Source organism: Excalfactoria chinensis, chromosome 3, assembly GCF_039878825.1.
Source record: "Excalfactoria chinensis isolate bCotChi1 chromosome 3, bCotChi1.hap2, whole genome shotgun sequence".
Taxonomy (NCBI): Eukaryota; Metazoa; Chordata; class Aves; order Galliformes; family Phasianidae; genus Excalfactoria; species Excalfactoria chinensis.
In genome coordinates this window covers 34,027,076-34,053,590 of record NC_092827.1, presented here as the reverse complement: position 1 = coordinate 34,053,590, position 26,515 = coordinate 34,027,076, and the positions used below count along the sequence as shown (strand labels likewise).

At 40.0% G+C, this 26,515-nt stretch overlaps 1 protein-coding gene across 4 annotated transcripts in view; it reads left to right on the top strand.

The window, feature by feature from the left end:
- Window positions 1-7,058: 7,058 nt before the first annotated feature.
- MAP3K7 (mitogen-activated protein kinase kinase kinase 7) overlaps window positions 7,059-26,515 on the top strand; it is a 52,242-nt gene continuing 32,785 nt past the window's right edge. For 2 of the 4 annotated variants that reach the window (XM_072331584.1, XM_072331587.1), the window contains exons 1-6: window positions 7,163-7,374; window positions 18,755-18,865; window positions 20,345-20,410; window positions 21,332-21,377; window positions 21,880-22,018; window positions 23,107-23,231. In XM_072331584.1, the coding sequence (XP_072187685.1) occupies window positions 7,285-7,374; window positions 18,755-18,865; window positions 20,345-20,410; window positions 21,332-21,377; window positions 21,880-22,018; window positions 23,107-23,231 (577 nt within the window). In that variant the 5' untranslated portion in view covers window positions 7,163-7,284. Of the gene's footprint in view, window positions 7,375-18,754; window positions 18,866-20,344; window positions 20,411-21,331; window positions 21,378-21,859; window positions 22,019-23,106; window positions 23,232-26,515 lie in introns of those variants that run through there. The other 2 variants (XM_072331585.1, XM_072331586.1) reach the window with 2 other exon arrangements.

The window sequence follows — 26,515 nt, the reverse complement described above, 5'->3', positions numbered from 1 at the left end:
TATAGTTACCCGATAAGATTTCTGCCTTTCTCTAAAATATCTCCTATGGAAAACTTCAAGTACCATGTCTTTCAGACCTCTTAAATGAAGATCAGCCAGTCTATTGGCATGAGACTTTTATCCCCTGCATGCCAATTTTTAGCATCCTTTTTTCCACAAGCCACTTAGCCATTCAGCCATCCCAGCTTCTGGGATAGTGCTAATTTAGTTTTGAGACTCCATCTAGATCATTTCTCACCTTTGTATCACCCTTAGCGTACAGCAGCTATACTGCAGCTCTTTCCTTGCTCTCTGGGTGGTTTAAGCTGCTGAAAAGATTTGAGATCTAACATGCTGCAGATTAAGAGGCTGCATACACTTCAAGAACAAATGAAACTACCCAAGTTCCTGTAATGTTCATATAAGAGAACTTTATTTTTCCTTTTACCAAAGTGAACACAGTTTCTTGCATATACTTGTGCTTATGCATTTATTATTCAAAGCTTTTTTAATTATTTTTATTATTATTATTATTTTTTTAATGCATACTTTTCTTTACAAATGAAAGGCACACCTCAATTGAGGGAATTTGAATAAATTCATAGCCTTTCAGAATTTTTTATGTAGAGTGGGAAAGTCTTTGCAGAAAGGAAAAGGAGAAAACATAAAGCACACTGGGGGTGCTACCACAAAGTATTCAGCAGAAGACATCTCTGTGCTGCATTGCAAAAGTTGTCAAAATACAAAAAAAATAGTCTATTCTTAGTGGAGCGCAGTGACAGGATGAGAGGAAATGGGAATAGACTTAAACACAGGAGGAGTGAGTTTCAGGTTCATCAGGAAACACTTTTTAATGGTGGAACTAACCAAGAAATATAACAGGTTGCCCAGAAAAGTTGCATAGTACTCTCAGAGGAGCAAGAAGGTTGGATGATCGCAGCCAGAGGGTTGTGTTCAACAGTCGTAGGTGAAAATGCTGGTCAACATGCCCAGGTAAAGACCACTGATGAGATGTGTCCCCCAGGGGTCCATACTGGTATCAGCACTCTTTACTGTATTTATCAGTGACCTAGACAGTGAGATCAAGTGTAACCTCAGGAAGTTTGCTGGCACTAAGCTGAGGGGTACAGCTGATATATTAGAAGAAAGAGATTCCATCCAAAGAGATGGCAAGGGAAAAAGGTTGAGAGGTTGGCTCACATGAACCTAATGCAGATCAACAAGCCCAAGAGTAAGGTATTGCACTTATGTTGGGGTAGTCCCAGATATACATTGAGTACAGCCCTGTGGAAAAGGACTTGAAGGTCCCAGTGGACAAAGAGCTGGACACGAGCAAGCTGCGTGTCCTTGTAGCCCAGAAGGCCAAAATCATCCTGGGCTGAATGAAAAAGGGTTGTCAGCAGAGAAAGTGAAGTGATTATATCCCTCTACCCTGCACTTGTGAGGCCTCATCCAGGCCTGGGACCCCAGAACAGGAAAGATATGGAGCTGCTGAAGTGGGTACAGAGTAGGGCCATGAAGATTATCAAAGGGTTGGAGAACCTCTCCTGCAAATACAGACTGACAGAATCAAGGTTGTTCAGCTCAAAGAAAAGGCCCTGGGGAGATATTATTACAGCCTTTCAGTCATTAAAGGGAGATAATTAACAAGAGTGAGACTGACTATTTACACAGTCTGGTAATAGGACAGGGGGAAAATAGCCTTAAACTAAAAGAGGGGAGATTTAGATAAAATATTAGGTGGAAATTATTTACTCAGAGGGTGGTGAGGCACTGAAATAGGTTGCCCAGAGAAGCAGTCCCCATCCCTGGAGACACTGGCCAAATTGGATGGGGCCCTTGGAAGCCCAGTCTGGAGGGGGGAATGTCTGCCCATAGCAGGGAGGAGGAACTTGAAGATCTTTCAAGGTTCCTTGCAATCCAAATCATGTTATGATTCTATGTGTTTCTTTGTGTGTTCCATACTACTGACTGCCAGGGACCTGCTCTGGCATATAATCTGCATGGCAAAGGACAAGATAGCTCACCTACAAGCTCTTGTTGTTCAGTAACCCAGGCTAATTCCTCTCCTTTTAATTCCTACAGGTATCCTAAATACAGTACGCACCCACTATCCAACACACAGATGACACAAGGCAAATGATTCATGGTCAGATCTAGACCTGGTGTGATGATCTTTAATCGCACATGATTCCAATGAATTGAAATGACAGAAACTCACATTTACAAGACAATATTTCACACACACACACCAAATCATTCAGCCTTGTAAAAATATAAATTATTCCTGCATTTACAGCTAGAAGAGACCCTTTCTTCTTGTAGATATGCCAATTGTTGAGACTATCCAAAACCTTTTCATCATTTCTTTCTATCATAATTCTTCCACTGCTTAAACTTAGATATTTTAACAAACAAACAAACAAACAACAACGAAACAGCAACGACAAAAAAGATACGTGTATTGAAACTGTGACACAATGTGAATTTTCCTCTTTCTAAATAAATAAATGACATGGCTTTTTTTCTTAATTAGGTCAGAGAAAAATATTGATAGTTTGCTCTTCTTAAAAAAGAATTACAGAATCACAGAATTGTAGGGGTCGGAAGGGACCTCCAGAGATCATTGAGTCCAACTGCCAGCCAAAGCAGGTTCCCTACACCAGGTAACACAGGGAGGTGTCCAGGCAGGTCTTGAGTATCTCCAGAGAATGAGACTCCGCAACCCCACTGGGCAGCCTGTTCTAGTGCTCCATCACCCTTACCGTAAAGAAGTTCTTGCACACATTCGTGCAGAACTTCCTATGTTCCAGTTTCTGGCTGTTTCCCCTTGTTCTGTCTCCACACATTGCTGAAAAGAGTCTGGCCTCGCCACTGTGCCCCCCACAGCTCAGATATTTATAGACCAGGGTCAGATCCCCTCTCAGTCTTCTTTTCTCAAAGCTAAACAGTCCCAGTTCACTTAGCCTTCATAGGGGAGATGCTCCAGGCCCCTCACCATCTTTGTGGCCCTCCACTGGACTCTTTCCAAGAAAACCCTGTCTTTTTTGTACCGGGGAGCCCAGAACTGGACACAGTACTCCAGATGAGGCCTTACCAGGGCAGAGTAGAAGGGGAGGATCACCTCCCTTGACCTGCTGGCCATACTCCTTTTAATGCACCGTAGAATGCCATTGGTCTTTTTGGCCACGAGGGCACATTACTGGCTCATGGCCAACCTGTCAACCAGGAAACTCCTACAGTTGTCAAATTGAATAATTCTGAAAGAGCTGGAACCCAAAATTTGGCAGAGGGTTATGATAGTGTATGTGCACTTCTGTCTGTCCTCAAGAAACATGCTTGAATTCTAAGCCATATGAGTCTCCATGTGTTTGTTAAGGTTTAGGTAAAATACCTGGATATTGGGAATAAATGTCTCATGTCCGTTAATCTGGTCACATAGATTTACTTTCTACTTTGCGTATTTACCTACTGCCTGTCTTAAACATAGTTCTTAATTCTGTTCCACAGCAAGAGGAAAAAGCAGATCTACTGCGGTTAACCCAGGTTTCAGCATTTTTCCTCACTTCCACCCATGGTATCCTGAGATTTCAAACAATCTGTAAGCAATGACCTTCTATGAAATGTAACTTCTTTCAGACATTAGACATGGATTATTGAGACAGAACACAGTCTGCCCCAGTTCTAGATTTTCTCTTCTAACCAAAGATTTTCTCACAGATGATCAAGGCCTGTGATGAACACAACTCAAGTGTATTTTTCCTTCAACCTTCAGATGTGTTTGTTGAGTAAATATTTAAAAACTGTTCCGTTTGGGAGTGTACAGGTTATAATCAGTCCTCAAACCCAACACATGGCTAATTAAGACTGTGTCAGTCAGAAAAGAAAAAGAAGTAGCAGCAAAATTTCCGCTTTCTTAAAATCCTATCTGATCTTCAGAACACTGACATTTTGATAATGATGACTCCACTTTCACAAGAGGGAGAACTCATTATTTTCAAGATACATATTTCTACATCAATTTCAGAAAGGAAATGAACCTTGCAAACAACTATAATTGGAATGCTTTCCTCTGTGCTTTTAATTTTCATCCAAGAAAAATTAAAAAAAAAAAAAAAAAAAAAAAAAAAAAAAAAAAAAAGGCTATAGAGGAATCAAACTACTAAACTATAAAAGACAACAACTATTGTTTGCCTGCTGTATATCCTCAAGAGGGGGCTATGAAACTAACAGAAAGCCAAATAATTGTTATTATTACCAGAGACCCCAACCACCATCTAAAGCACCACCACACACTTAGCAGTCCATCCAAAAAGCACTGATGTAGTTTACCTTCCCCAGTGCATAACATGTGAGCCTAAATCCAACAACAACAACAAAGTAATTTCAGAATTGTATCTAATGCCACGCTGAAGACTGCAACTAGGTATCAAGAACAGCAGTGATAGATGTACACACATCATTTTCTTCATTCAGGCCCATTTTTGTCTCTGGTTGACTCTATGTGTTGTCCTGAATCTCAGTCTTAAAGGCAAAAAAAGTACTGAGGTGACACATTCAGCACTACAAATTTATATGAGAGACGTCTAAATGTTACGAGTCTGTTTCCAACCTGACCTAATCTCTCAAAACTTCAGAAACTCATTCTTAATTTTCCAACAGCCAGTCGATTGCAAATTGAGCACCTAAGGTAATAAAAGTAGCTGCCTGTACAACACTAGTGATGTACTTCCTGTTAACTTGGGATGAGGTACAAATGTGTTCATGAGAGGGCCAGGCTGGGTATTAGGAAAAGGGTCTTAACTAGGGGGTGGTGGGCATGGAACAGGCCCCTTTAGGGTCATAGTTCCAAGCTGATGGAGTTCATTAAACATTTGAACACTCAATGACATAGGGTTGGATTTTGGTGTGGTTCTATGTGGAACCAGGAGTTGGACACAGTGATCGTTGTGTATCCCTTCCAATGGGGATATTCTATGATTTGCAACACTGTGGAATCACAGAATCATAGACTGGCATCGGGTTGGAACGGACTTTAAATATCATCTAGTTCTAACCCGACTGCAGAGAACTCTATGTCACACTGCAATAAAGATTGGCACTAATGGTGCCTTTCATGCAGGCAAAACTAAAAAATACATTTGAGTATAAGCAGGTGCTAGTTCTTAATTATCCAGAAACTACAAACCCGGAGAACACCTGGGCCATTATGAACAGGTAAATCTGACTCAAATCTCTGAGAAACTAGGAGCTCTGAATGATCCCATTTCTGGATGAAGAAGGTATTAACCAGATGTTGTGATAAACCTTTCCATTTGTAACCCAGGCATCTTCAGATCTTTCTAGAGCAAAATACATTGAAAAATCAAGAAGCAACAAGAATTCAATGTAATCAGGACATGAGTCCATTCCCCAAAGTGACAAATGTCACTTGCACAATGCAATCACACCAATCCAACGTGTCTGAGAGGCAAGTTTGATCAAGTCAGTCAATCGACGCATGCACCACAACAGTTTGTCTGGGGATTTCTGGGCTGCTATACACTTGGACATCCTGAACACATCACTAAAGCTGATTAAAAATAAATAAATAAATAAAATTCACAAGGGGAGCAAACAACACAAAATGACCATCTATCACACACATAAAAGAACTGTGACAAGAGTGCTTTTATTTCACTTTTTCTAATACCATCTGAGCCATCACAATGGTAGGTTACTGCACATGTTCCTCCTTGATTTTCTCTTTCCTAGTTAACCGCTTAAGCAGCGCTTCCAGACTTATTCTGTAAATCAGCTTTTGATCTCATTTACTTGACATCACTGTGAGGTACAAACATTTCAGCAAGAAAGCCATGAAAGCTCACCGAATCTACTAAAATTACATGCTATTAACAGTATTTTACAGTGGCATAACTTTTATACATAGCATGGAGACTGAACACACTCCACTGGGGCTATGCACAGTGAGACACTTGAGTCATACTCACTTCACCCCACTGTTGGTTTCCCACTGTAGGTAGCTCTAAATGCTGCAATTGGGAGATTTATCACCAAGATACAGATGTGTTGCTCAAGCCAGCAGTGCAAGCAGGCACTCGCTGCTGGGAGGGCAGGCTTGGATTTCCTGTGGACAGGAAAGGGAGTGGTGGAGGTGTGTGTTCATTCCCCAGTCCTATCCCTTTTCTGCTATGTGTTTACACCAGTAAATTACCTTCTGCTCCCCTGCCTCCCTCCCACACACATACTTTCGTGAGAAAGTGCTGCTGTACAGCACGGTGCTGCACTGTGCTTCTGCCTTCAGAAAAAAACAAGTCCCAAGATGCACGCCCATCATGTGTATTCCTCCTTCCTAAATAAACGCACATACATCCACGTCATGAACAGGTATACTCAACATTTCAGAACTTTGTAGAGGTGAAATGACGAGGATGGGTGGCCCGGCGGCCACCTCCGTGCAGCCCCGGGGCACTGCTGCCCGCCAAGGGTCGCATCTTGATGCCCCACCGCTAAGACGGCGGCGCCTTCCTCGGCCCTCGACCCCCGCCCGCCAAGTCCCGCAGACACCCCGAACTTCTTCCTGCCGGCACCGGGACAGGAACCGGGGCAGGGACACGCCACCCGTGCCCGCCCCTCGCGGCGCCAGCGCTGTAGGAAGAGGAAGCAGGCCCGGAGGAGCTCCCCCTAGCGGAGCCGGGCGGCGGGGCGGGGGGCGGAGCGGCGATGCCGCCGCCAGGCCATGGCCCCTCCGCGGCCGCCTGAGTAGCAGCGGCTGCCGGCGCGTTTCCACTTCCCGCCCCCTCCCCCTGCGCTCCCTCCCCCGCGTCCCCAGGCCGGGGCGGCAGGAAGCGGCTCTGATGTCAGCAGCGGCGGCCGCGGCGCGGCTCTAAGCGGCTCCCCCACCCCCGCCGCGGCCCCTCGCCCGCTGCTGCCGCCGGGGCGGGCGGAGGCGGCCGGCTTCAGCCCCTGGGGCGCCCCTTTCCCTCCGCCGGGGACGCGCGGCCGAGGCGGCTCCCAGGCGCCGGAGAGGCCGCGGCCTAGGGCGGCCGGTGTAGCGCGGCGCGGTGCGGGAGGTCGCGGGATGCAGAGCGGCGGCGCCGCCGGCGGGGTCCCCGCCCGCTGCCACTGAGGCCCGCGGCCGCCGCGGATGCGGCCTCGCCCTGCGCGGCGGCGCCTCGGCCAGGCCCTCGCCGACCTGCGCGGAGGGCAGGAGCCGCCGCCGCGCCCCGACTAGCGCCGGCCGGGCCCACCGAGCGCGGCTCCCGGCCTGCCCTGGCCTCTCCTCCCCGAGGTGAAAGAGGAGGGATGTCCGCTGCCGCCTCCGCTGAAATGATTGAAACTTCCCCCGTCCTCAACTTCGAAGAAATTGACTACAAAGAGATCGAAGTGGAAGAGGTGAGTGGCAGTCCGGCCTCTCCCGGCGCGGCCTCGCGGAGCGGCGCCTGCCTCAGGGCCGCCCGCTCCAGGGCCGCCTGTCCGCGCCGCGTTCCGTGCTCAGAAGGGGTCGCGGTGCTGCGGAGCTCCTGGTGCGTACCTGTATGCCCCTCTGGGAGCCAGAGCCTTTGGCACTGGGCAGGAAAAGGCGTGCAGGTGCCAGGTTCCTCGCTTATTAAGGACGCAAGAACGAGGGGCTGCAATGTGGGCTTTTATTTTAGCAGGATGTGTTCATTCTGGGCTTCAAAATTGCCACAACGCCACCCGTTTTAGTATGGAGAGTTGTCAAGCACTGTCACGAGGGGAAACTGTTATTTTCATTGTTCCTTTCAGATCTCTGAGTGTTTCTGCGTTCTCCTTTTGCCACCTAACTGCATCGTTGCATGTATGTTCTTCACATCAGTGCCAACGATTTCCTGAAGTTACAACTTCAACAGTTGACGCACATCTTCTAATTTTTAACATGGGCTGACTATGTTGCACTTGTAGATCTGTAACACTTCATCTGGGACTTGTCACTGTTACCCAGGAAGTAGCACTGGGTTACCTTGTAACATAGTATATCTCCCTCTTCTGTACAAAGTTTCACAGTGAAGTGACTCTCTGAAGTTCTTTGAAGTTGTAACTGTGGTACAGTGCAGAATTTCATACCTGCTATTTTGCCTCCTGGATTTCTCATAGGTGGTAAAGCTAGAGTCCTTTACTAAAGCATATACATCTACTGTAGGGGTGTTCAAATCTCAGAAACACACAAAATATACTTGTTGGGTTTTTCTCCTCTGCTTTACTCAGATACATGCTGAATTTATTCAGACTAGTTTGTGGTTAGGGCCAAAGAGATACCCAAGACTGCTGAAATAGTGCTTTTATTTGTTGATTACTGTCTCTCAGTAATTATTTTATACACACACACATATATATATATGTTGTATATAATTTTTCTTTTCCTTAAGATACTCTTGTGGAAGTAAATTTAGCTATTTGTAGTAGCTTTCATGGGTATAACAAGCACTTTGTCACATTGAGTGACGTGCTAGACATTGGTTTAGTCATAATCACTATACTGGGCTCACATGGCCTGGGAAAGCTCAGGAAACAAAGTCTTTGGTATTTCAGTAGAACACCAGAGCAGTTTGTGGTGTATTTGGATAGCATCAGAGTACCTTCAGCTTTCACCACTGAAGACACTGGAAGCTCTCTTAATGCCTTCCAGAAGATAGCCTTTCTCTTCTTTGTATATTGCAGTCATTATGGGTTTTGGGGTTTTTTTTTCCACTGTTTAGTATTTCCTCTTCACTTTATAAGTTTAACTGTTGTGAAATGAGAGTATTTTATGGTGTTTGGGAACCAAAAGTAATTTTTTCGTTTGATAATGTGTTGATGTTTGTGCATCACTTACTGATGGGCAGGAATCAAACCACATTTTTTCAGGAGAAATTGCTTTCCTCACCCAAAGAAGAAAATAAGGTTGGTAGGAATTTAGCCAGCCTGAAAAGGTGTCCAGTGATGGCTCCTGAAAGTGAGTAGTACGTATAATGCCTTACACATAACACTCTGAATGAGTAAAACACTGCGCAAACTCTTAATCCTCACAGCATCCTTGGAAAGACTATTAGCAAGGGCATATTTCCATTTACTTGTAGGAAATGTGAAGTTGCACAGCGTGTAATTGGTGTAACTGGAACTTATCATTCTGAGTTTTAGCATTCAGGGCATGGATATGCCCTACATACTTGCCGTACTAGCACTTGCGGAGACGGGAACATATGTACATATTTGTAGATATGATGCCTAAGCAGTAATTTGTGCTTTATTTAATGTGATTGTTGCATTACCCTCAATGTAGTATTTCTGTTGGAGGTGACAAATCTCATGTAATATAAGCAAGGGAGCCCTGATGAAGTGTTCTTGTCATGAGGAAGGCTGCTGACAGCTGTTGTAACATTTTGAGTTATGCTTTTTATACCTGTCCTACAAGAAACTCTTATTAGGCAATGGGGCTACCATAGTACTGAATACAGTCTAAATGTCATTGCACAGTGGGAGAGTTAAGATCTACCTTACAATAAAACAGGTGGATTAAGGAAAGCAAGGTCTAAGCATGGTTTTTACGTGTGGGTGTTCATAGATGCAGTTAATGGTGCAGTTTCCAACAACTTTACAGTCACAACAAACCATACACTGTTGATGAAAAATTTCAGTACTTTCACTGCAGATTCAGAAGCTTTCAAAGGTTTTTATCTGACTGTAAGTACTTGAAATGGTCTATTTTTTATGTACCTGATGAGCTTCAGATGTTTCGAAATGGAGTGTCAACAGATCTACAGTGGAAACTCAAATGAATGCTTGTATAATCATAGCTTTGCTGTTGTATTATCAAGGCTGTCTTGTCAGCAGATAGCAGTTCTACTCTGCCACGGGTTTATTAATAGATATGGAAGTTCTGAAATACTTGCAGGCACTGAGTCCTTGCTAATAAACGTGAGATCTGTAAGTGCACTTCCATCTAGGTTTAGCTGATCATATCAAGAATGTACCATATTTTGTTTTATCTGCCACGCGTGTGACTATATAACACAACTATCCTACAGTGTTACTGCCCATGAGTTAAACGTGTCTCCAACCAAGCAATCTTTTTGTTCTTAGAAGAGCGTAGATCAAAGCAAAAATACGGAGATGATAATTAAGAATGAGTTGGAGTTAAAATCAAAGTTGATGCGTCACAGTGGAAGCATGTTCAAAACCAGAAAGGGAAAAAGCAATTTAAAAATTGGGCTCAACTTTACCATGCAGCATTTTTTTTTCTTTTTTTTTTTTTCTTTTGACTATGTGAACATCCTTTCAAGTTTTCATCTATTAGATAGACAAATCACTACAAGCTGAAGAAGTTAAACTGCACAAGTTATCTGAAAACTTAATATAAATGAAATCAAGTTAACAAGGAAAAGCCAAGTAGGTCTGTTGTAAAAATATCTGATTTGTATATAGCTGAAGTAATGCTTCCTGCTCTTCTTAGAGGAGTTCACATCTAACAGTACCCAGACTTTGGTTCTGAATCATTCTGACAACCTGCTCCCTGCCACTCTTTCCTGAAAATCCACAGCCCTTCCTCCATCATGTAACCTGACGTCAGTCTCATATATGGCCAAAATACAAACCTCTTCATTACACGATGTGTATGATTTAGATTGCACAACCAGGATGTGCACATCTCATCAAGTAATTGGTCCTGCCCAGGTACTGCATGACGTAGATGCGTTGAAAATCATCACCATGTTTGCTCAGTTGCAAGTTAATTTACATCTCCATTAGTTCAAAACTATTTTAAAGTGTTTTTAACACTCTCCAGATAAAGAAGTATTGAAGTTTGCATTCAGTGATCTAATTGAACAGCAGTTAATTCAGAGGGAGTGAAGGGAAGGTTTTATTTAAGATGAATAGTTAATAGTGATTTTAACAAACCTAATTAAGGAGCTAGCAGCTAAGGAGTCAGTTTACCTTCATTAGATACTTTTGAAATAGGTAATAATTTCATCAGCTGTGTGAGAAGTGTGTTGAAAATCGTGTCATGACCCTTGAAATCTGGGAGCAGAGCACTTTAGAGATGTATGTATGAGGAAGTCATCAAGACGAGTCATTTTTACTCTCCTTTATAGTAGTTAACTTTACAAAGCTAATGAGATGCAGTGACCAGTTCTATTCCTTGAGCTGCAAGGCAACGCTGGATTGTGTAAACTACTGTTGAACATGAAACTGTTACTACATCCGTGTAATACTTGTTGTTTTTATTAAAAATGGACCCTGGAAGATTGTGTTCAGTTATAGAATACCTGTTCCAGAAATCTTCACAACTAAAAGGAGCATAGACAAGAACTGCAGGTGTGAGCTGAGATCTGAACAATACTCTTGGATATCTGATTTGAGTAAAAAAGGTTTGGTTCTAGAGAGCTCAGGGTAGTCATTAGGAATCCATTTGAAGTTAGACACATCTGCAGTGCCTCACGTTTTCCAGAAAATAAGCCTTTAAGGTGCAAAGTTGGCATACCTTAGCAAAGCTGAAAAATGAGTAGATGGCAAAAGCATAAGCCAGAATTTCTATGATTTAGTCTAAGTGTAATTCTGATTTAATCATAGGACTATTTAATTTTTATTTTATTATTATTATTATTATTATTAGTTAAATCAGCAAGGATTCTCATTATTAACCTACATGAGAAAACAACTGAAGTGTAAACTGGAGTGTGAATTGATAAGTGAAGTTACACAACATCAGTTTCATATGGATGAAATCTAGCTTGCAATAAAGTGTTAGAAAATCACTAACAGTCTGTTGAGCTATTAACGTAAGACTTCACATTTTTTTCTATGCGTGTATCTTTGTTCAACAGATCAATTTGTATCCTTTAAAATATACTGCTATTTCACTCTCATAAGGAATGCTTGGAAAAAGTAATTTTACAGGCTCTTGTATGCCAGTGGTGAAAGCAAACTTTGAGATAAACATCCATGCTTAACACAGCCGGTAATGTAACAACTGAATGACAATGTAACTGCTTTCAGAAATATGGGGGGAGAGTCTTTCCCTATGAAAAACAGAACAATAAAACACTCTTCATATATCCCTTACTTGTTCTTACTTGCATTCTAGAACTACTTTGCTGACTGCCTGATGATTATTTGTTTTCTAAGACCATTGCTGTACCAGACCAGCAAGCCAGGCTTATATTGGAGTCCTTTACCTCAAGCGCTGCTTTATGCAGCATTTTGTCTAAAACTCGCATCTTCTGTCTATGCTGCTGTAACAGAACAAAAAGATTAATACTAGGACATGGGACAAATATTTTGTTAATATTCTTAAATTACTGCTAATTGTAATTATTTCAGTTCTTGAAGCTGTCAGTATGGAGAAAGTTGGAATGAAGGTATAACCTGATAAACTGTTATCTTTGCATGAGTTGCACACATTTCTTAGAATGGGTGAGCTATCTACATGTGGGGTGTTGCATATTTAAGAAAAAAAATACCAAACGATTTCTGGAAACACTCGCATTAGAAATAAACATAATGGTATTTTGATGTTCTGTAAGCTGAAAAGAGGGTGATTTCTTACAACAGAACTGAACTCAGTTTAGCCAAGTCACTAAATAATGGCTGCACAAGGTTGTCCAACTCCAATAGACAATGTCTTAAGTACTAAAGACTGACAGCATCTGTTTGGGGCAAACAGATATGAAGTATATTTGTTAAGAATACAAATCATTTTTTTATCACTGCTTTTTCCTTAAGAAATCTTTTTTTCTTATAATGTTTTGCGTAACTTAAAATAGACACAATATCTACATGTCAGTAGGACTGATTATGGTTTTGTTTATTTTATTTTGGAGTTGTATGACTTTGTTGTTGTTTGCTGTATCAATTCCAAAAAGGACAAGAAATGTTTAGAGTTGGGCTGAGCACTGGTACAAATGGAACTCAGAATGTCAAAGAACTCATCTGTAAGAACTGGCAGATCTGAGTTCCTTCATAATAGAGCTGGCAGAGTATTGGCCACAGTCATTCGTGGCATGGGGCCAGTTTCCTTCAACCTGCTTAATAAAGCATAACAGGCACAGGGGAACAGTAGCTGGAATTTGATGCTGCCTAAATGAATGATAGAAAACTTAGGTATATATTTCAGGGCTTCTATGGTGGGTTTTTTGTCACTTTTTTGGAGCTGTCTAACTTTTTTCTCCATCTTTTATTGTGCATGATGCTTGAGGGTTCCAAATGTTTCACTAAATCTTTCATTTCCAAATATGCCAGCAATAAAAAAAGATGGACAGACACTAAGGATACTTTAGAGACTGCTGTTTGTCTGGCAGCATGGGTTTTGTTCCATTTTGTTAATTTGTAAATGCCTGTCTCACTTCCCATAATCATAAACAAAAGTGTATTGTAGATGCTGCAAATGATGAAGACGGTTCTCCAGGGAATACTCTGTATGCTAACCAGGGAGTTATTATATTTTATTACCGTCTTGCATATTCAGCCGTGTCTTTTTAGAAAGAAAAGCACCGAGTATCCAACATACAGAGCTAAATGATGTGGAAATTTCATGGATAGGAATAAAAACTATTTCTGTTTCTTTGTACTTTTGTATGAATAGAAAACAGCTGATGTAAAATTGAAGTTAATCTTTCTAAGGTTTTGACATTTGATAGGAGAGTAGTGCTTCTGAATACACATAGTTTCATTTATGCGTTTTTCTTATTCGTTTAGGGAACACACTTTTCATGTCCCTTGGTACAAAATACATCCTTAATATATCTGCAGTTTGTTTTTCTTACATGATTTCTAGTCTACATTCTTAGCAGTGGGTATGGTCTACATACTTACCAGTCAGTATCATGTATCTTTGTTTACGTACAGCATTTGATACTATTTGTACACAGAGGCAGAGGTAATGTTTGTTCCATGGATCTTGTATGGTTCATATTCTTTAAATAAGTCTCTAAATACACTATCTGGAAAACATGCAAATGGCACTCAGTTTTTTCTATGTTCTTTTGTCACACACTAAAACATAACTTTTTACTGGTATGAGTTTTATAGAGACAATATATTCAGGTACAGTCCTTTTGGTCTGTAAAGCTCTTTAAGCATTTCTTCTAGTTTTAAATGTCTGCGTCAAGTACTAGCTCAGTGATTCTTGACGAACTAATATATGGATTAGTAGAAGCAGCAGTGTTCTACTTCTAAACCAGTAATCTGCCCTGTATTTTCCTTTTCTATCTTATAAGATATTTAAAGGGCCAAAGTCTTTTACCAAAAGAATGTGTTTATTTTTAGATCATTTTCCAAACGTACACAGTGCCATGGATCAACTGCTGTTTATTGATTTGTTGTGTCAATAATTCCATTAACTGTACTTCATATAATTCAGAATATGCGCTACTGCCCAAACATATGGTGTGGCACCAACAGCAGGGGGCAAGAAGGAATGAGCATGAAGAAATTAAAGTTCAGACAGCACTTCCCTCCTGTGCTATTAAGTTACTTAGTTCCAGCACACGGTGTTGAAGGAAACTTTACTTAGTGCTTTTGTTGAACTGTTCTGACAAATTCCAACGCTTGGTCCTTTAAAGAATTAGTTTGGCAAAAACCTAAACAGAAGAAAATAAAATGAAAGTGGATTCCACCACTGGATTCATTCTGTTGTTTATAAAGAATGTCTTTTACAATTAATATTTTTTCCCCATTATGTAAGAAAGGCATACTGTGGGATACCATATATAGTAAACTTTTGTATCCAATCCATCATTGCTCTTGATGCTTGCTCTTTCTTCTCTGTTTTCCCTGTATCCCAGATAAATATTTATTGCATTCTTGTCCTTCCATGAAGTTTAAGCCTCTGCACAAGGAGGCACAAAGTCACTGACAAACTGTTATGAAACCTTGACTGCACTGTATGGTAAACTCTTCCTGTTTGCACTTGACACCAATTTTTAATATATATATATATATATATTTATTTTTTTTTAGCAGGCATTGGTAGGACATCCTCAAGTGCATCTGATTTGTAGTATTTATTTACAGATTGTTGATGTTAAATCTGCAGATAGTCATAAATTTATCTTCAGGGCAAAGTATGCTCTTGTATTGGCTTAAGGGCTGGATTTGACAGTAAAATCAAATGCAAGAAATATTTGTTACTAATATGTATATATATATTTGTAAATCTCTTAGAGTCACTGAATTACTGAGGTTGGAAAAGACCTTTAAGATCACCTAGGCCAACAGTCAACCCATCACCACCATACCCACTAACCATGTCCCACAGTGCCACATCTACATATTTCTTGAATACCTCCAGGGACAGTTACTTCATTGCCTCCCTGGGCAGCCTATTCCAATACCTCACTACTCTTTCTGAGAAGAAATTTTTTTCTGATATCCAACCTGAACCTCTGCTGATGCAAATTAAGGCCATTACCTCTTGTCCTGTCAGTGTTGCCTGGGAGAAGAGGCCGACCCCCACCTTGCTACGGCCTACTTTCAGGTAGTTGTAGAGAGTGAAACATATTAACACACAAATCTTTTTAGCAAGGAAAGATACAACTAGCCTCTCCAAAAGTAAACTTCATTTGTCAGGTGTTGTTGTAAATGATATAGGCTAAGTTTAAATAAATAAATAAATAAATAAAAAGGTCAAATTTTTTCATTGGATTTTATCTGATGTCTTTGGATTGCATGTGATATCTTCAAAATCTTTTGAAGGGCTTGAAGTATCTTTGAGTAGCTACTGCATGTCACTGCATTGAATAGAACAGAGCTATAAGCTACAGTCAAAAAACATTGAGGGTGCAAGGGTCTAAAGGTAAGGGTATATTTAGAAATGGAGTCTCACTCATCCTTATTGTCAATTGTCTTCAGCTAGGACAATTCATGTGCACAGCTCTCTTTCCATAAGCAGAGGACAAAGTTCTCAGTTACTGCCTCAGTTTGGGTTTCTTTTTGTTATAGTATAGCAGCAGACTTGAAACTGAATTGCTGGTGCCAGAGCAGTTCATGCACAAATTGCTCTGTGACATCCTGCTCTGTTTAACAGCATTTCCTTAGAACTGCTGTGCTGTGAACAGACTGCAATCTAAGTGTCCCTTGCTCAGTAGATGATCTTGGTCTCAACATGTTGAGGAAATCTGCATTTTTATGAAGTGCAGGCCTACAGTGCACCAACAGATTGAGAGTTTTCATAAACCGTCCATCTGGATGTGAGGGGTGTGGAGGGATGTTGTGAAGGACAGCTCACTTGTGCTACTGGAAGAAAGTGGGGAGCTAGAAAAGTCAGTAACGGGTTTTCTTTTAATTTGAAATATGGTCTAAGTGAGAAGAGGAGCTATCAAAATAGACTTTGGGGTCTTAAGGTCTTCAGATGACTCACTGTTTCTTTTCTGTAGTAAATGACCATTTGTTTGGCTCCAGGTTTCCAAATTCTCTTGTAGGCTGCAAGAAAATAATTGGTGTCTGTTGTTTCATGAGAAGCCTTGGTCCTGCACTGTAGTTGAAGAAAGTCACTACAGTCAGCATGTCTCTTTTTGGGGGGGACTGAATACAGCATGCAGTGGAAATGCTGTAGTTCTCTTCCGGTAGATTCACTCTGTGGTGGGTGAAGGTGAGAAGGCTAGGTGTCTGTGCTATGATGTAGAAGAGAAAATATTTTTGAGTGTATTAAGAAAACCAGAAAAGAAAAATGCCGTTGATCACCATTCCTGGGCAGCTGTCTTTCATATCCATAAATGACTTTTCAAAAAGATCTCACATACTCTTTTTCTTAATATAAAAAACATGGTTGTTTTCTTTTTCTCTTCAGATGGGCCTTAGATTGTAGATTCTGTGATGTTTAGCATGAAATTGCAGCAGGTCTTGAACTATGTACCTGCAGCTATGGCTATATCTGCCTCTGTTCCCCTGTTCTCAGAGGAAATCAGCTTCACTGTGTATTTGTTTTGAAATCTAGTAGGCTGAACCTCACCATAGCATACTTTTCATGCCTGATAGACACAGGGCCTTGGCAGGTTCAGTCTGGCACTTGCACATTCCTGGCCACTATGCTGCCTTCACATCTACTTTACATTCCAAGCTACAAGTGGGGCATCTCAATATTTTGAGGTAAAACCATTAAATATTACTGCCTCAAAGGATGAGCATTCAGGCAGCAGGCACTTTGCATTGTTTAAGCATTGGGAGCGTGCAGTTACTCACCGAACTCCTCCAAGCTACGTTTTACTTGTAAGAAGTCATTCTTTTAAGTGACTGTTGAGTGACTTCACTAACAATCCTGAAAGAATCACTGCAATGTTTATAACATGGATGCAGTATCAGATTTTGAGCTTTAAACATTTTGTCTGTTTTTTAATTGTTATCTCTTTTTTTGTATTTTATTTTATTTTATTTTATTTTGTTTTGTTATTTGGAATATTCTCTTTATTCTCTACTTTTTTTTTTTTTTTTTTTTTTTTTTTTTTTTTCCCCAAAGCATCTTTTCACTCCTTTTTTTCTTTTTCTTTTTTTTTATAAAGTTATAAATAAATATGACTTTAGTGAAGACTGAATGTAATTTTAGGAAGTCTGTTTTTCAAACTAAAATAATATTCATGTGGGTGTGTGTTACCCATTTCAGTAAAATTAAACTCCGCCATAATACACTGTTATTATAATTACATCGCTAAATGCTTCCACTCCACCCTTGCTATTTTCTCTGCCCACTCTTCTCCTTTACCCACCCCTCCCCCCAAAAAAAAGAAAGCATTCATTGAATTATAAGTGTCTGTTTTATTGCATAACAAAGATACGTATGTAATTACTTAAAATCAAGGGCTAATAGCACAAGCGTAGAATGCCATTAAAACCAGCAACACAGGAATGCTGCTATGGCCAACTTGACCAGTGCACCCAGCCCCTTGTACCTTTCCTCTTTCCCCATCCTTCAAACCTTCACCTCACACTCTTTTTGAGGAGCTCCGATCCCTTAGCTTCTTCTATGTCTTTCTGTACCTTCCATTTTCTCCTCTTCCTCTCCACCTCTCTCAGGCACACATATATGTATATAACTACTTGTCTTTGCTTTGTGATAGAAGCTAGAGTCACTGCTGGTGATGGTCTTGATTCAATTTTAAATTGCACATGCATGTTTTGTTATTGTTCCTGTGTGTTGCTGGTTTTCCCCTGAAAAAGTGCAGTAAAAGAAGTGAAACTGAAGTTTACAATTTTTTATAACTCACCCATAAATGGAAGGAAACCTCACAGAAGAAGGACATTTTTCTCTATCTTGCTTTCACCCTCATGCTGAATTTGTAAGAACTACTCTAAACAATGAGCTTCTTCATACATGTTTTCTATTTTTATTTTTAAAGGCTTCTTGGATAGCGTAGTATACTGAAGTGGCTACTGTAGCTTCTGTGAAATTGCATTGGAGAGTATAGCTCCTGTCTGGCTTTGTATTACCTTTAGGCAATGTGCTTCCAACAGACATGAACAACAATGGAGAAAGCGTAATTATGCGAACGCCATGCTTACCCGCAAGACTTACAGGAAAATTTTACATTTTTTACCTTATTGAGGGACCTGCGAGAAAGTGGAAGGATAATTGTGATCATACTGAACATCCAGATTTCAGGATAATTCTGTACATTTTTTTACATATGCATTTTAATTTCAAAGGTTTGAATTTCTCTATTTGTAGCAAGCATAGTATAATAGAGAAGATAGATAAGTTAAATTTCTATTATCTTTGTGAAATTCTGAGCAAAAAATTAAACCATATCAAGTTTTAACTGAAATGTTTTATATCCTCTTGCTCTAGGTTGTTGGAAGAGGAGCCTTTGGTGTGGTCTGCAAGGCAAAATGGCGAGCTAAGGATGTAGCCATTAAACAAATAGAAAGTGAATCTGAAAGAAAAGCCTTCATTGTAGAGGTACAGTAAGTTTCTCAGCAATCATGGATTTTGGCAGGCCTTGTTTTCCTTGCATGTTAAATCTGAGTATTAAAAACTATGTTTTACAAAGTCTATGCAGCCTATAGTACCCAGTATAGTGCTAGTTAGGACAATTAGAGTGCAGTGCATCTCCTTTAGCTCACTCCCACAAAAAATGGAAGGAAAGAGGAAAAGAGTGGCAGGGGAAACACCACTTTTTGGATTCTGTCCCACTGTGAAGTCAAGTCACAGATGAAATAACCACTAGTATCCAGGAGCTGATTAATACTTCCAGGTGCTTGAGCTAGAATCTTCATTCAACAGCTTGAATCATGCTGTCATTTTTTGTGTGTAGATTTGATAATACGTGTGAACCATTCAAGGACAAATCACTTTCCATTAAATGTCTGTTTCCTTAGAATGATTTTGAGTAGTTCAGATATACAGATAAACTTCCCAAGATATATAATATTTTCTAGAACTAATTGCTAGGTATTTTAAATGAAGTGTACTGTGTCATGCTGCTTAATAAGAATCTGCTGTGGTAAAGAAAAACAAATTTTTTTTTAAAAATCTCTCAGACACTGCACTACAAATGTAACATATTTAAGGAGTAAAGGAAGCATATTTGTTACCGGTCTCTCTATGTAAAAATGCTGATCATTACCATTGTGTTTCTAATCTGAGTCTACTTTAGTACTGAGTAGATCAAATGAGTCCCTCTTAACATTTTTGTGTTAGAAGGAGATCTGAGAACCCAGAAATTTTTAATGAACTGCTGGGATTCAAGAAGGCCAACACAGTGCAAGCATCAGATCTAATATTCCAGTTTTATTAGAACTTCCAAAGTACACAGAAAAAATACCATTAGATCCCTAGACTGAATGGCAAAAAGCACAAGCTGTCTCAGAAGTCTATGGAAAGGAGAAAAGATTTCCTTTTGCCTTTCCTTCTGTCTAAAGGTGAAGAAAAATTCAGTGCAAAATAATCTCTGTAGTAGACATGTTTCTTAGCACTATCAGAACAAGCAGCAGTAGACTCTTGGAACTGTGTTACATTAATATCAAACTCAGAAGTATATTTTTACAGGCTTGTGGCATTCTTTTTTCCCAGAGGAGTAGATTTCTTTATTGTTTATAAGGCCGTTTTGATTCAGATTACTTATGAGGTTAGGCAGTCTGACTTGAAGGAAGGACACAAGAACACAAAACCTTTAAAAAGCCAGAGTAGCACAGTGCTTATGATTTTAATGTTTAATGTTTAAATTCAGTTTAAATTAGACACAGTTATAATTACATAAATTAACATGTAAAGAAAGAATGGCACTGGTCTTGTAATTTCTCAAATCACCATCAAGGTTGTTGCAGACATGTAAAGCTGTAGGTGCTGTTGCTGTGTATGAATTATATATACATGTGAAAATAAAGTGTTAGCATTTTTTTTCCCTTGGTTTGAAATTAAGTGTAATTTGTTTTTCAGCTTCGACAACTGTCACGAGTAAACCATCCCAATATTGTCAAGTTATATGGAGCCTGTCTAAACCCAGTAAGTTGTAGCTTTGTCAGTGCAACAAGAAGTAACTTGCTTACCATATGTAAGCATCAACATGCAAATGTGTAACGTATATACAAAAAGAAAGCGTGCTTTACATAAATTTGGCATGCTTAAGCTACAAAAAGGCTTATTGGTGCAGATATAGATAGAGGTGCGTAGGTTGGTTGATATTTTCAGCTGTGCTTTTGTTGTTTTCTCTCCTCTGTTAGGAGATATACATTTTTACACAAAAAGCCCATAAAAACATTTTTAAACACTGTTTATATTTCAATTTGTCAAAATGGCATCCAGCATTATTACATTTGCAGTGTCATTCAGCCACATAGTCCTATTAACTGCAAATCAACAGTGCAGAAATTATATATATTAGCAACACATTAATCATAGCTTGGAAATCAGATCCTGTTCTCTTATATGCAGTTTCCAGGATTTGCTGTCTTCAAGCCACAGCTGCAAACAGTCTCACAAATTCTGAAAGCAGAAGGGCAAGTACAGTCACAGGAAAAACACATCCCTAACTAATTCTAATGTGGAATTTACAATTGATTAAAATAATGCTGAATTGCTTTTTACTTAGAACTAATCACATCCTTTTGACATAGTATTTAAAACTGTTGAAAGCCACTCTGAGAAAGTAGCAAAGGCAAATGAATTGCAGTGTGAAGACAGTGTTTGATTTTCAAGATGATTGAGGGAAGGGAAAAAGTGCATTCCCTTATTCCCTAACTTACAGTGGGAACTAAGTATTAAGCTAAACTGTATTTACATTCAGCCTGACTACCTCATAGGTAAAGGTTCTTTTAGCTTAGGAGTGGAGCATTGCAGATCCTCTCAAAGAACTTCTGGTTGACAAAATCTGTTTTCTGTCCCTCCATTTAAAACATTCATTTTTTTTGTCCCCTCTCCTTAAAGGTGTGTCTTGTTATGGAGTATGCTGAAGGAGGTTCTCTATACAATGGTGAGTATCATTTTAATATGTCTTCCTGGAGCTGAAGTGCCGGTGCTGGGGAAAATATCTAAAATCTAATGTCACTTCATACATATGTCTTAAAGATGTGTGCTTCTAATAATTACTTATAAGCCCATTAACTTGTTTATTGATATTTGTAAAAGTCATTTAAGATTTTCCTATGGAAAACTTCATCTGAAAATGCTCTCACTTACATGTAAATTCCCATTATAGTTGTGTAACACAGACTTTACATCTTCCTGAGAAAAGTAACTTCTTTTATATTGTTAATCATTGCTTGGCAGAATTCTAATAAAAGTATTAGGAAAAACATACTAAAACTTAGATATCAGTTTGACATTTCCATTAATTTTAACAATTTGCAAAAGAATATTTTAGGTTGTAGTGATAAGTATGTAGGTTCTGTACAGCTTTCTGACTGTTGTTAACTCCACTGTATCTGTTGTAATATGCAATAAAGTTCTTTTTAGTTTGTGCCTTTGTTTTGCAGTGCTGCATGGTGCTGAACCTCTGCCTCATTATACTGCTGCACACGCAATGAGTTGGTGTTTACAGTGTTCCCAAGGGGTGGCATATCTTCACAGTATGAAACCAAAGGCCCTAATTCACAGAGACCTGAAACCACCAAAGTAGGTTTATTGTACATATTTCATTTTTTCTTAGAGTTTGAATTGAAGATCATTTTAAATAATTTCATTGTATTTGACACAAATACCTTTAGTTGATACAACATCTATTGGATGTACTGTATTTTAAATGCAAACTGTGCATTTGAAGCTTCCGTTACAGAGTAATGGTGCACAGTACAGGAAATAATCCGTAGTCACTGTATTACTCTTAAACCAGAAAAACATCCTGCTCCCGTCCTTTCTCATAGGAGAGCATTTTCATAGGGATAAGGCTCCTAATCAGAGGCATGTAGAGCATCAGTTTTACAACAGACAGTGGCAATCAGTAAGAGTATTGGGTTGGTTGGTTTCAATGTCATATTTAATCTGATATGATCATCATTCTATCTCCCCTTACCCATACCACTATCCTTGGCTAAAATCTCTCATCACTTACCACTGAAATAAAAATGAATATATAATCTGTCCAGGCAGTTTGTTGATCTTACTCCTAGAACTGTACAGCCTTCAGATCTGGTTCCACAGGTTTGATGGAAACAGAGATTTGTGGGATCACCCACTTTTGGTGGGAGCCAGTACTTCTACCAGATAAAATTACAGCCTGAAGTCACACTTTGAATCTTGAATTCTTTCTTGTATCCCCTGTTTTGATTAAGATTTAAATAACTACACTGACTGACGTTAATGGGAGTCTTAATCATCGTTCTTCAGGCAAAAATTTTTACAGCACTTGTTTTTCATTCTCTCCCATCCAAAAGACTAAATTTTATCAGAATATGCTTGGTGGATTGCTATGCTTGAGAATACTTAAAATATTACATGGAAGAAGTATATATGCTGTAGTAATATCAATAAATGATGAAATATATTTGATTTAAAAACTGTTTTATATGCTCAGATTAGACACAAGTGACAACTAATAAGTGACAACTTACTTCTCACATTACAAAACTAAAGCATCAAGAAGCAAAGCCTTATATATTCATTTATATTAGAATCATTGTTGGGATAAAAAATTCCGTGTTTTATCACCAGGCTATTTCATCCTACAGCTTTGAATTTTTTTAATTATCTTTTTTCCTTGACAGTTTGCTCTTGGTAGCTGGGGGGACAGTCCTAAAAATCTGTGATTTTGGTACAGCCTGTGATATTCAAACACACATGACCAACAATAAGGGAAGTGCTGCTTGGATGGCACCTGAAGTTTTTGAAGGTAACAATAATTTATGGTGTCATTATTATACATTCTTTTTTGGGATGGAACTTTGAATGTATTTGTATAGGAAATAAAAACACCAGAAAGCACCATTTAATTGTACTTCTATTTCAATCATCATATCAAATTTTGAGATAGCATTTGAAACTGTTTTGGTGGAACTCTAACTTTTATTTTAAAATCCGTTTGTTTGTATATTGCCAAATAATCAAGCAACATTTCAAAGAACAGCACCAAGCAGACCTTATCATGTTAGCATTATACCATCAATTACTTGAAGATGTGGGACCTTTGTGTCATTTCCGTGGTTTACATACGGGATACCTTTAGGCAGCTGCTGTTTCTTATTTTATAACTAAGTAAAACTAAGTAATAGAGGACTATTTCACAAGTATTGAGCTATTTCTGAGATTCTTAAGTAATTTCAAATTCTCCTGACATTTAAATATACTGTTATTACTTTCACTCCCAATTCCGATCAGCTTTTATCTTTAGAATTTTCCTGTTAGTGTCACTAAATTGAACATAATTGCCTTCATTTTCAAACCTCCACTCTCTTGTAACTCCACTTTTGTCTGGTTTTCTTTGTATCTCTTTCTTAGTTTTCTTTATCTCTAGAGGTTTGATGTACTTCCTCTTCCCTGCATACTGAGAAACTTGTTATTAACAGTTAATTTAGTTAGCTAAGAAAACAAGCTATTTCTTTGAGCATAGCTGGGAAAGGCTGATGACAGTTGATAATTAGATAGGTATAATTGCTTTATTATTGCTAGAGAAATAATTCAATTGTCATTAGATTGCAAATTAAACACATTTTAGCATTGACTGTGATTAGCAGAGAGGTCTGAAGATGTCATTTTCTTGCTTCAGAAAGCAGGTGTTCTGTTTTGCAGTGTCCACAATTAATATTTTTCAGAGGTTTTTTTCTCCTGGGCACCAACTTCAGAGATTTTATTTTGAAGGTACCTCATTCTTCTACTTGTCACCTTGGGGGATCACCGAGGGATGTTTCTGTTTTACCCTGGTGCCTAAAAATTTTCCATTATGTCACTTTATATTGGAGCTCCTACTTTGTTTCTTTAACTTTAGCTAGGAGTGCTTCCTTTCTTAACATTTAGTATTGAATGAAATTGAGTGAATTAGAGATATCTTTTTCCTTTAGAAATTGCACTATCAGTGTTAAAACAAAGTTTTTCCTTTTGAGTGAAAAAAATAAAAGCTTATTTTTAAATAAGAGCAGCGCCATAGTGGGGATTTACAGTGACTAGTTTAATTTCTCTGCTCCATAAATTCAGTAGGGCAGAACAAAGAAGTATTGTATTGCAAATTTATTGTTAGGTGGCAGCAAAAGCTTTCAGTTTGCAGTTGGCTTCATGTACCTTTTTCTGAAAGCTTTTAGTGATGATGCCACAAGTCTTTTATGCGAGAATCAGTGTGAAGGAAAGATCAAGGGATCCAGTAAATTCTGTGGTGCAGCATATCACGGGAAGGGGGAACCAAAAGAGCCTTGCGTGATCCGTGATGAGATGGTCCTGGATCTACTTAGAAAGCTGAATGTTTATAAGTCCATGGGGCCGGATGGGTTGCACCCTAGAGTTCTGAGGGAGTTGGCGGATGTGGTCGCCAAACCACTGTCCATAATTTTTCAGCAGTCTTGGCTGACTGGGGATGTCCCGGTGGATTGGAGACTGGCAAATGTGACGCCTATCTTCAAAAAGGGCCGGAAAGATGATCCTGGCAGCTACAGGCCCATCAGTCTCACCTCGGTGCCTGGGAAGGTTATGGAAAGGATAATCTCAGGTATCATCATGGACGAACTAAAGGTCAGCCATGGGATCGGGCCTAGTCAGCATGGGTTTATGAATGGTAGATCCTGCCTGACTAACCTGATTTCATTCTATGACAAGGTGACCCGCTTAGTAGATGAGGGAAAGGCTGTCGACGTGGTCTACCTGGACTTCAGTAAGGCCTTTGACACTGTCCCCCATAACATTCTGGTAGAGAAGCTGGCTGCCCGTGGTTTGGATGGGTGCACGCTCCGCTGGGTGAAGAACTGGTTGGATGGCCGGGCCCAGAGAGTTGTGGTCAATGGAGTGGAATCCAGTTGGCGGCCGGTCACAAGTGGCGTCCCCCAGGGCTCGGTGCTTGGGCCGCTTCTGTTTAACATCTTCATTGATGATTTGGATGAGGGGATTGAGTGCACCCTCAGTAAGTTCGCAGACGACACTAAGCTGGGAGGGAGTGTTGATCTGCCTGAGGGGAGAAGGGCACTACAGAGAGACCTGGATAGACTTGATCGATGGGCCAAGGTTAATGGAATGAGTTTCAACAGGGCCAAGTGTCGGGTCCTGCATTTTGGTCATAACAACCCCAGGCAATCCTACAGGCTTGGGGAGGTGTGGCTGGAAAGCTCCCAGACGGAAAGGGACCTTGGTGTGCTGATGGACAGTCGGCTGAATATGAGCCAGCAGTGTGCCCAGGTGGCCAAGAAGGCCAATGGCATCCTGGCTTGTATCAGGAATGGTGTGGTGAGCAGGACTAAGGAAGTCATCCTGCCCCTGTACTCAGCATTGGTGAGGCCTCACCTCGAGTACTGTGTCCAGTTTTGGGCACCTCAGCACAAGAAGGACATGGAGGTACTGGAGCAGGTCCAGAGAAGGGCAACGAGGCTCGTGAAGGGCTTGGAGAATCAGCCCTATGAGGAGAGACTAAGGAAGCTGGGGCTGTTTAGTCTGAGGAAGAGGAGGCTGAGGGGAGACCTTATTGCTGTCTTCCAGTACCTGAAAGGTTCTTACAGTGAGAGTGGGGCAGGTCTATTCTCACTACTGACTTGTGACAGGACGAGGGGAAATGGCCTCAAGTTGCGCCAGGGCAAGTTTAGGTTGGATATTAGAAAGAACTTCTTTACAGAAAGGGTGGTTAGGTACTGGAATGGGCTCCCCAAGGAGGTGGTTGAATCGCCATCCCTGGATGTGTTTAAGAGCCGCTTGGATGTGGTACTCATGGATATGATTTAGCAGAGGTTTGTTGTTGTGGTATTGTTTTGTGGTTGTTTTTTAAGAGATAGGCTACTGGTTAGGCTGCGGTTGGACTTGATGATCTTCAAGGTCTTTTCCAACCTGAGTAATTCTATGATTCTATGATATCAAATTACTCTTGGGACAGTCAATTAAGTATTAATGTACTAAAGGAGTATTAAAATTATGTCAAAAATGTTAAACTTTTTTTGCATGTACTACCGCATCAGAAATTAACAGTGGGATAAGCAGTAATATTATTTT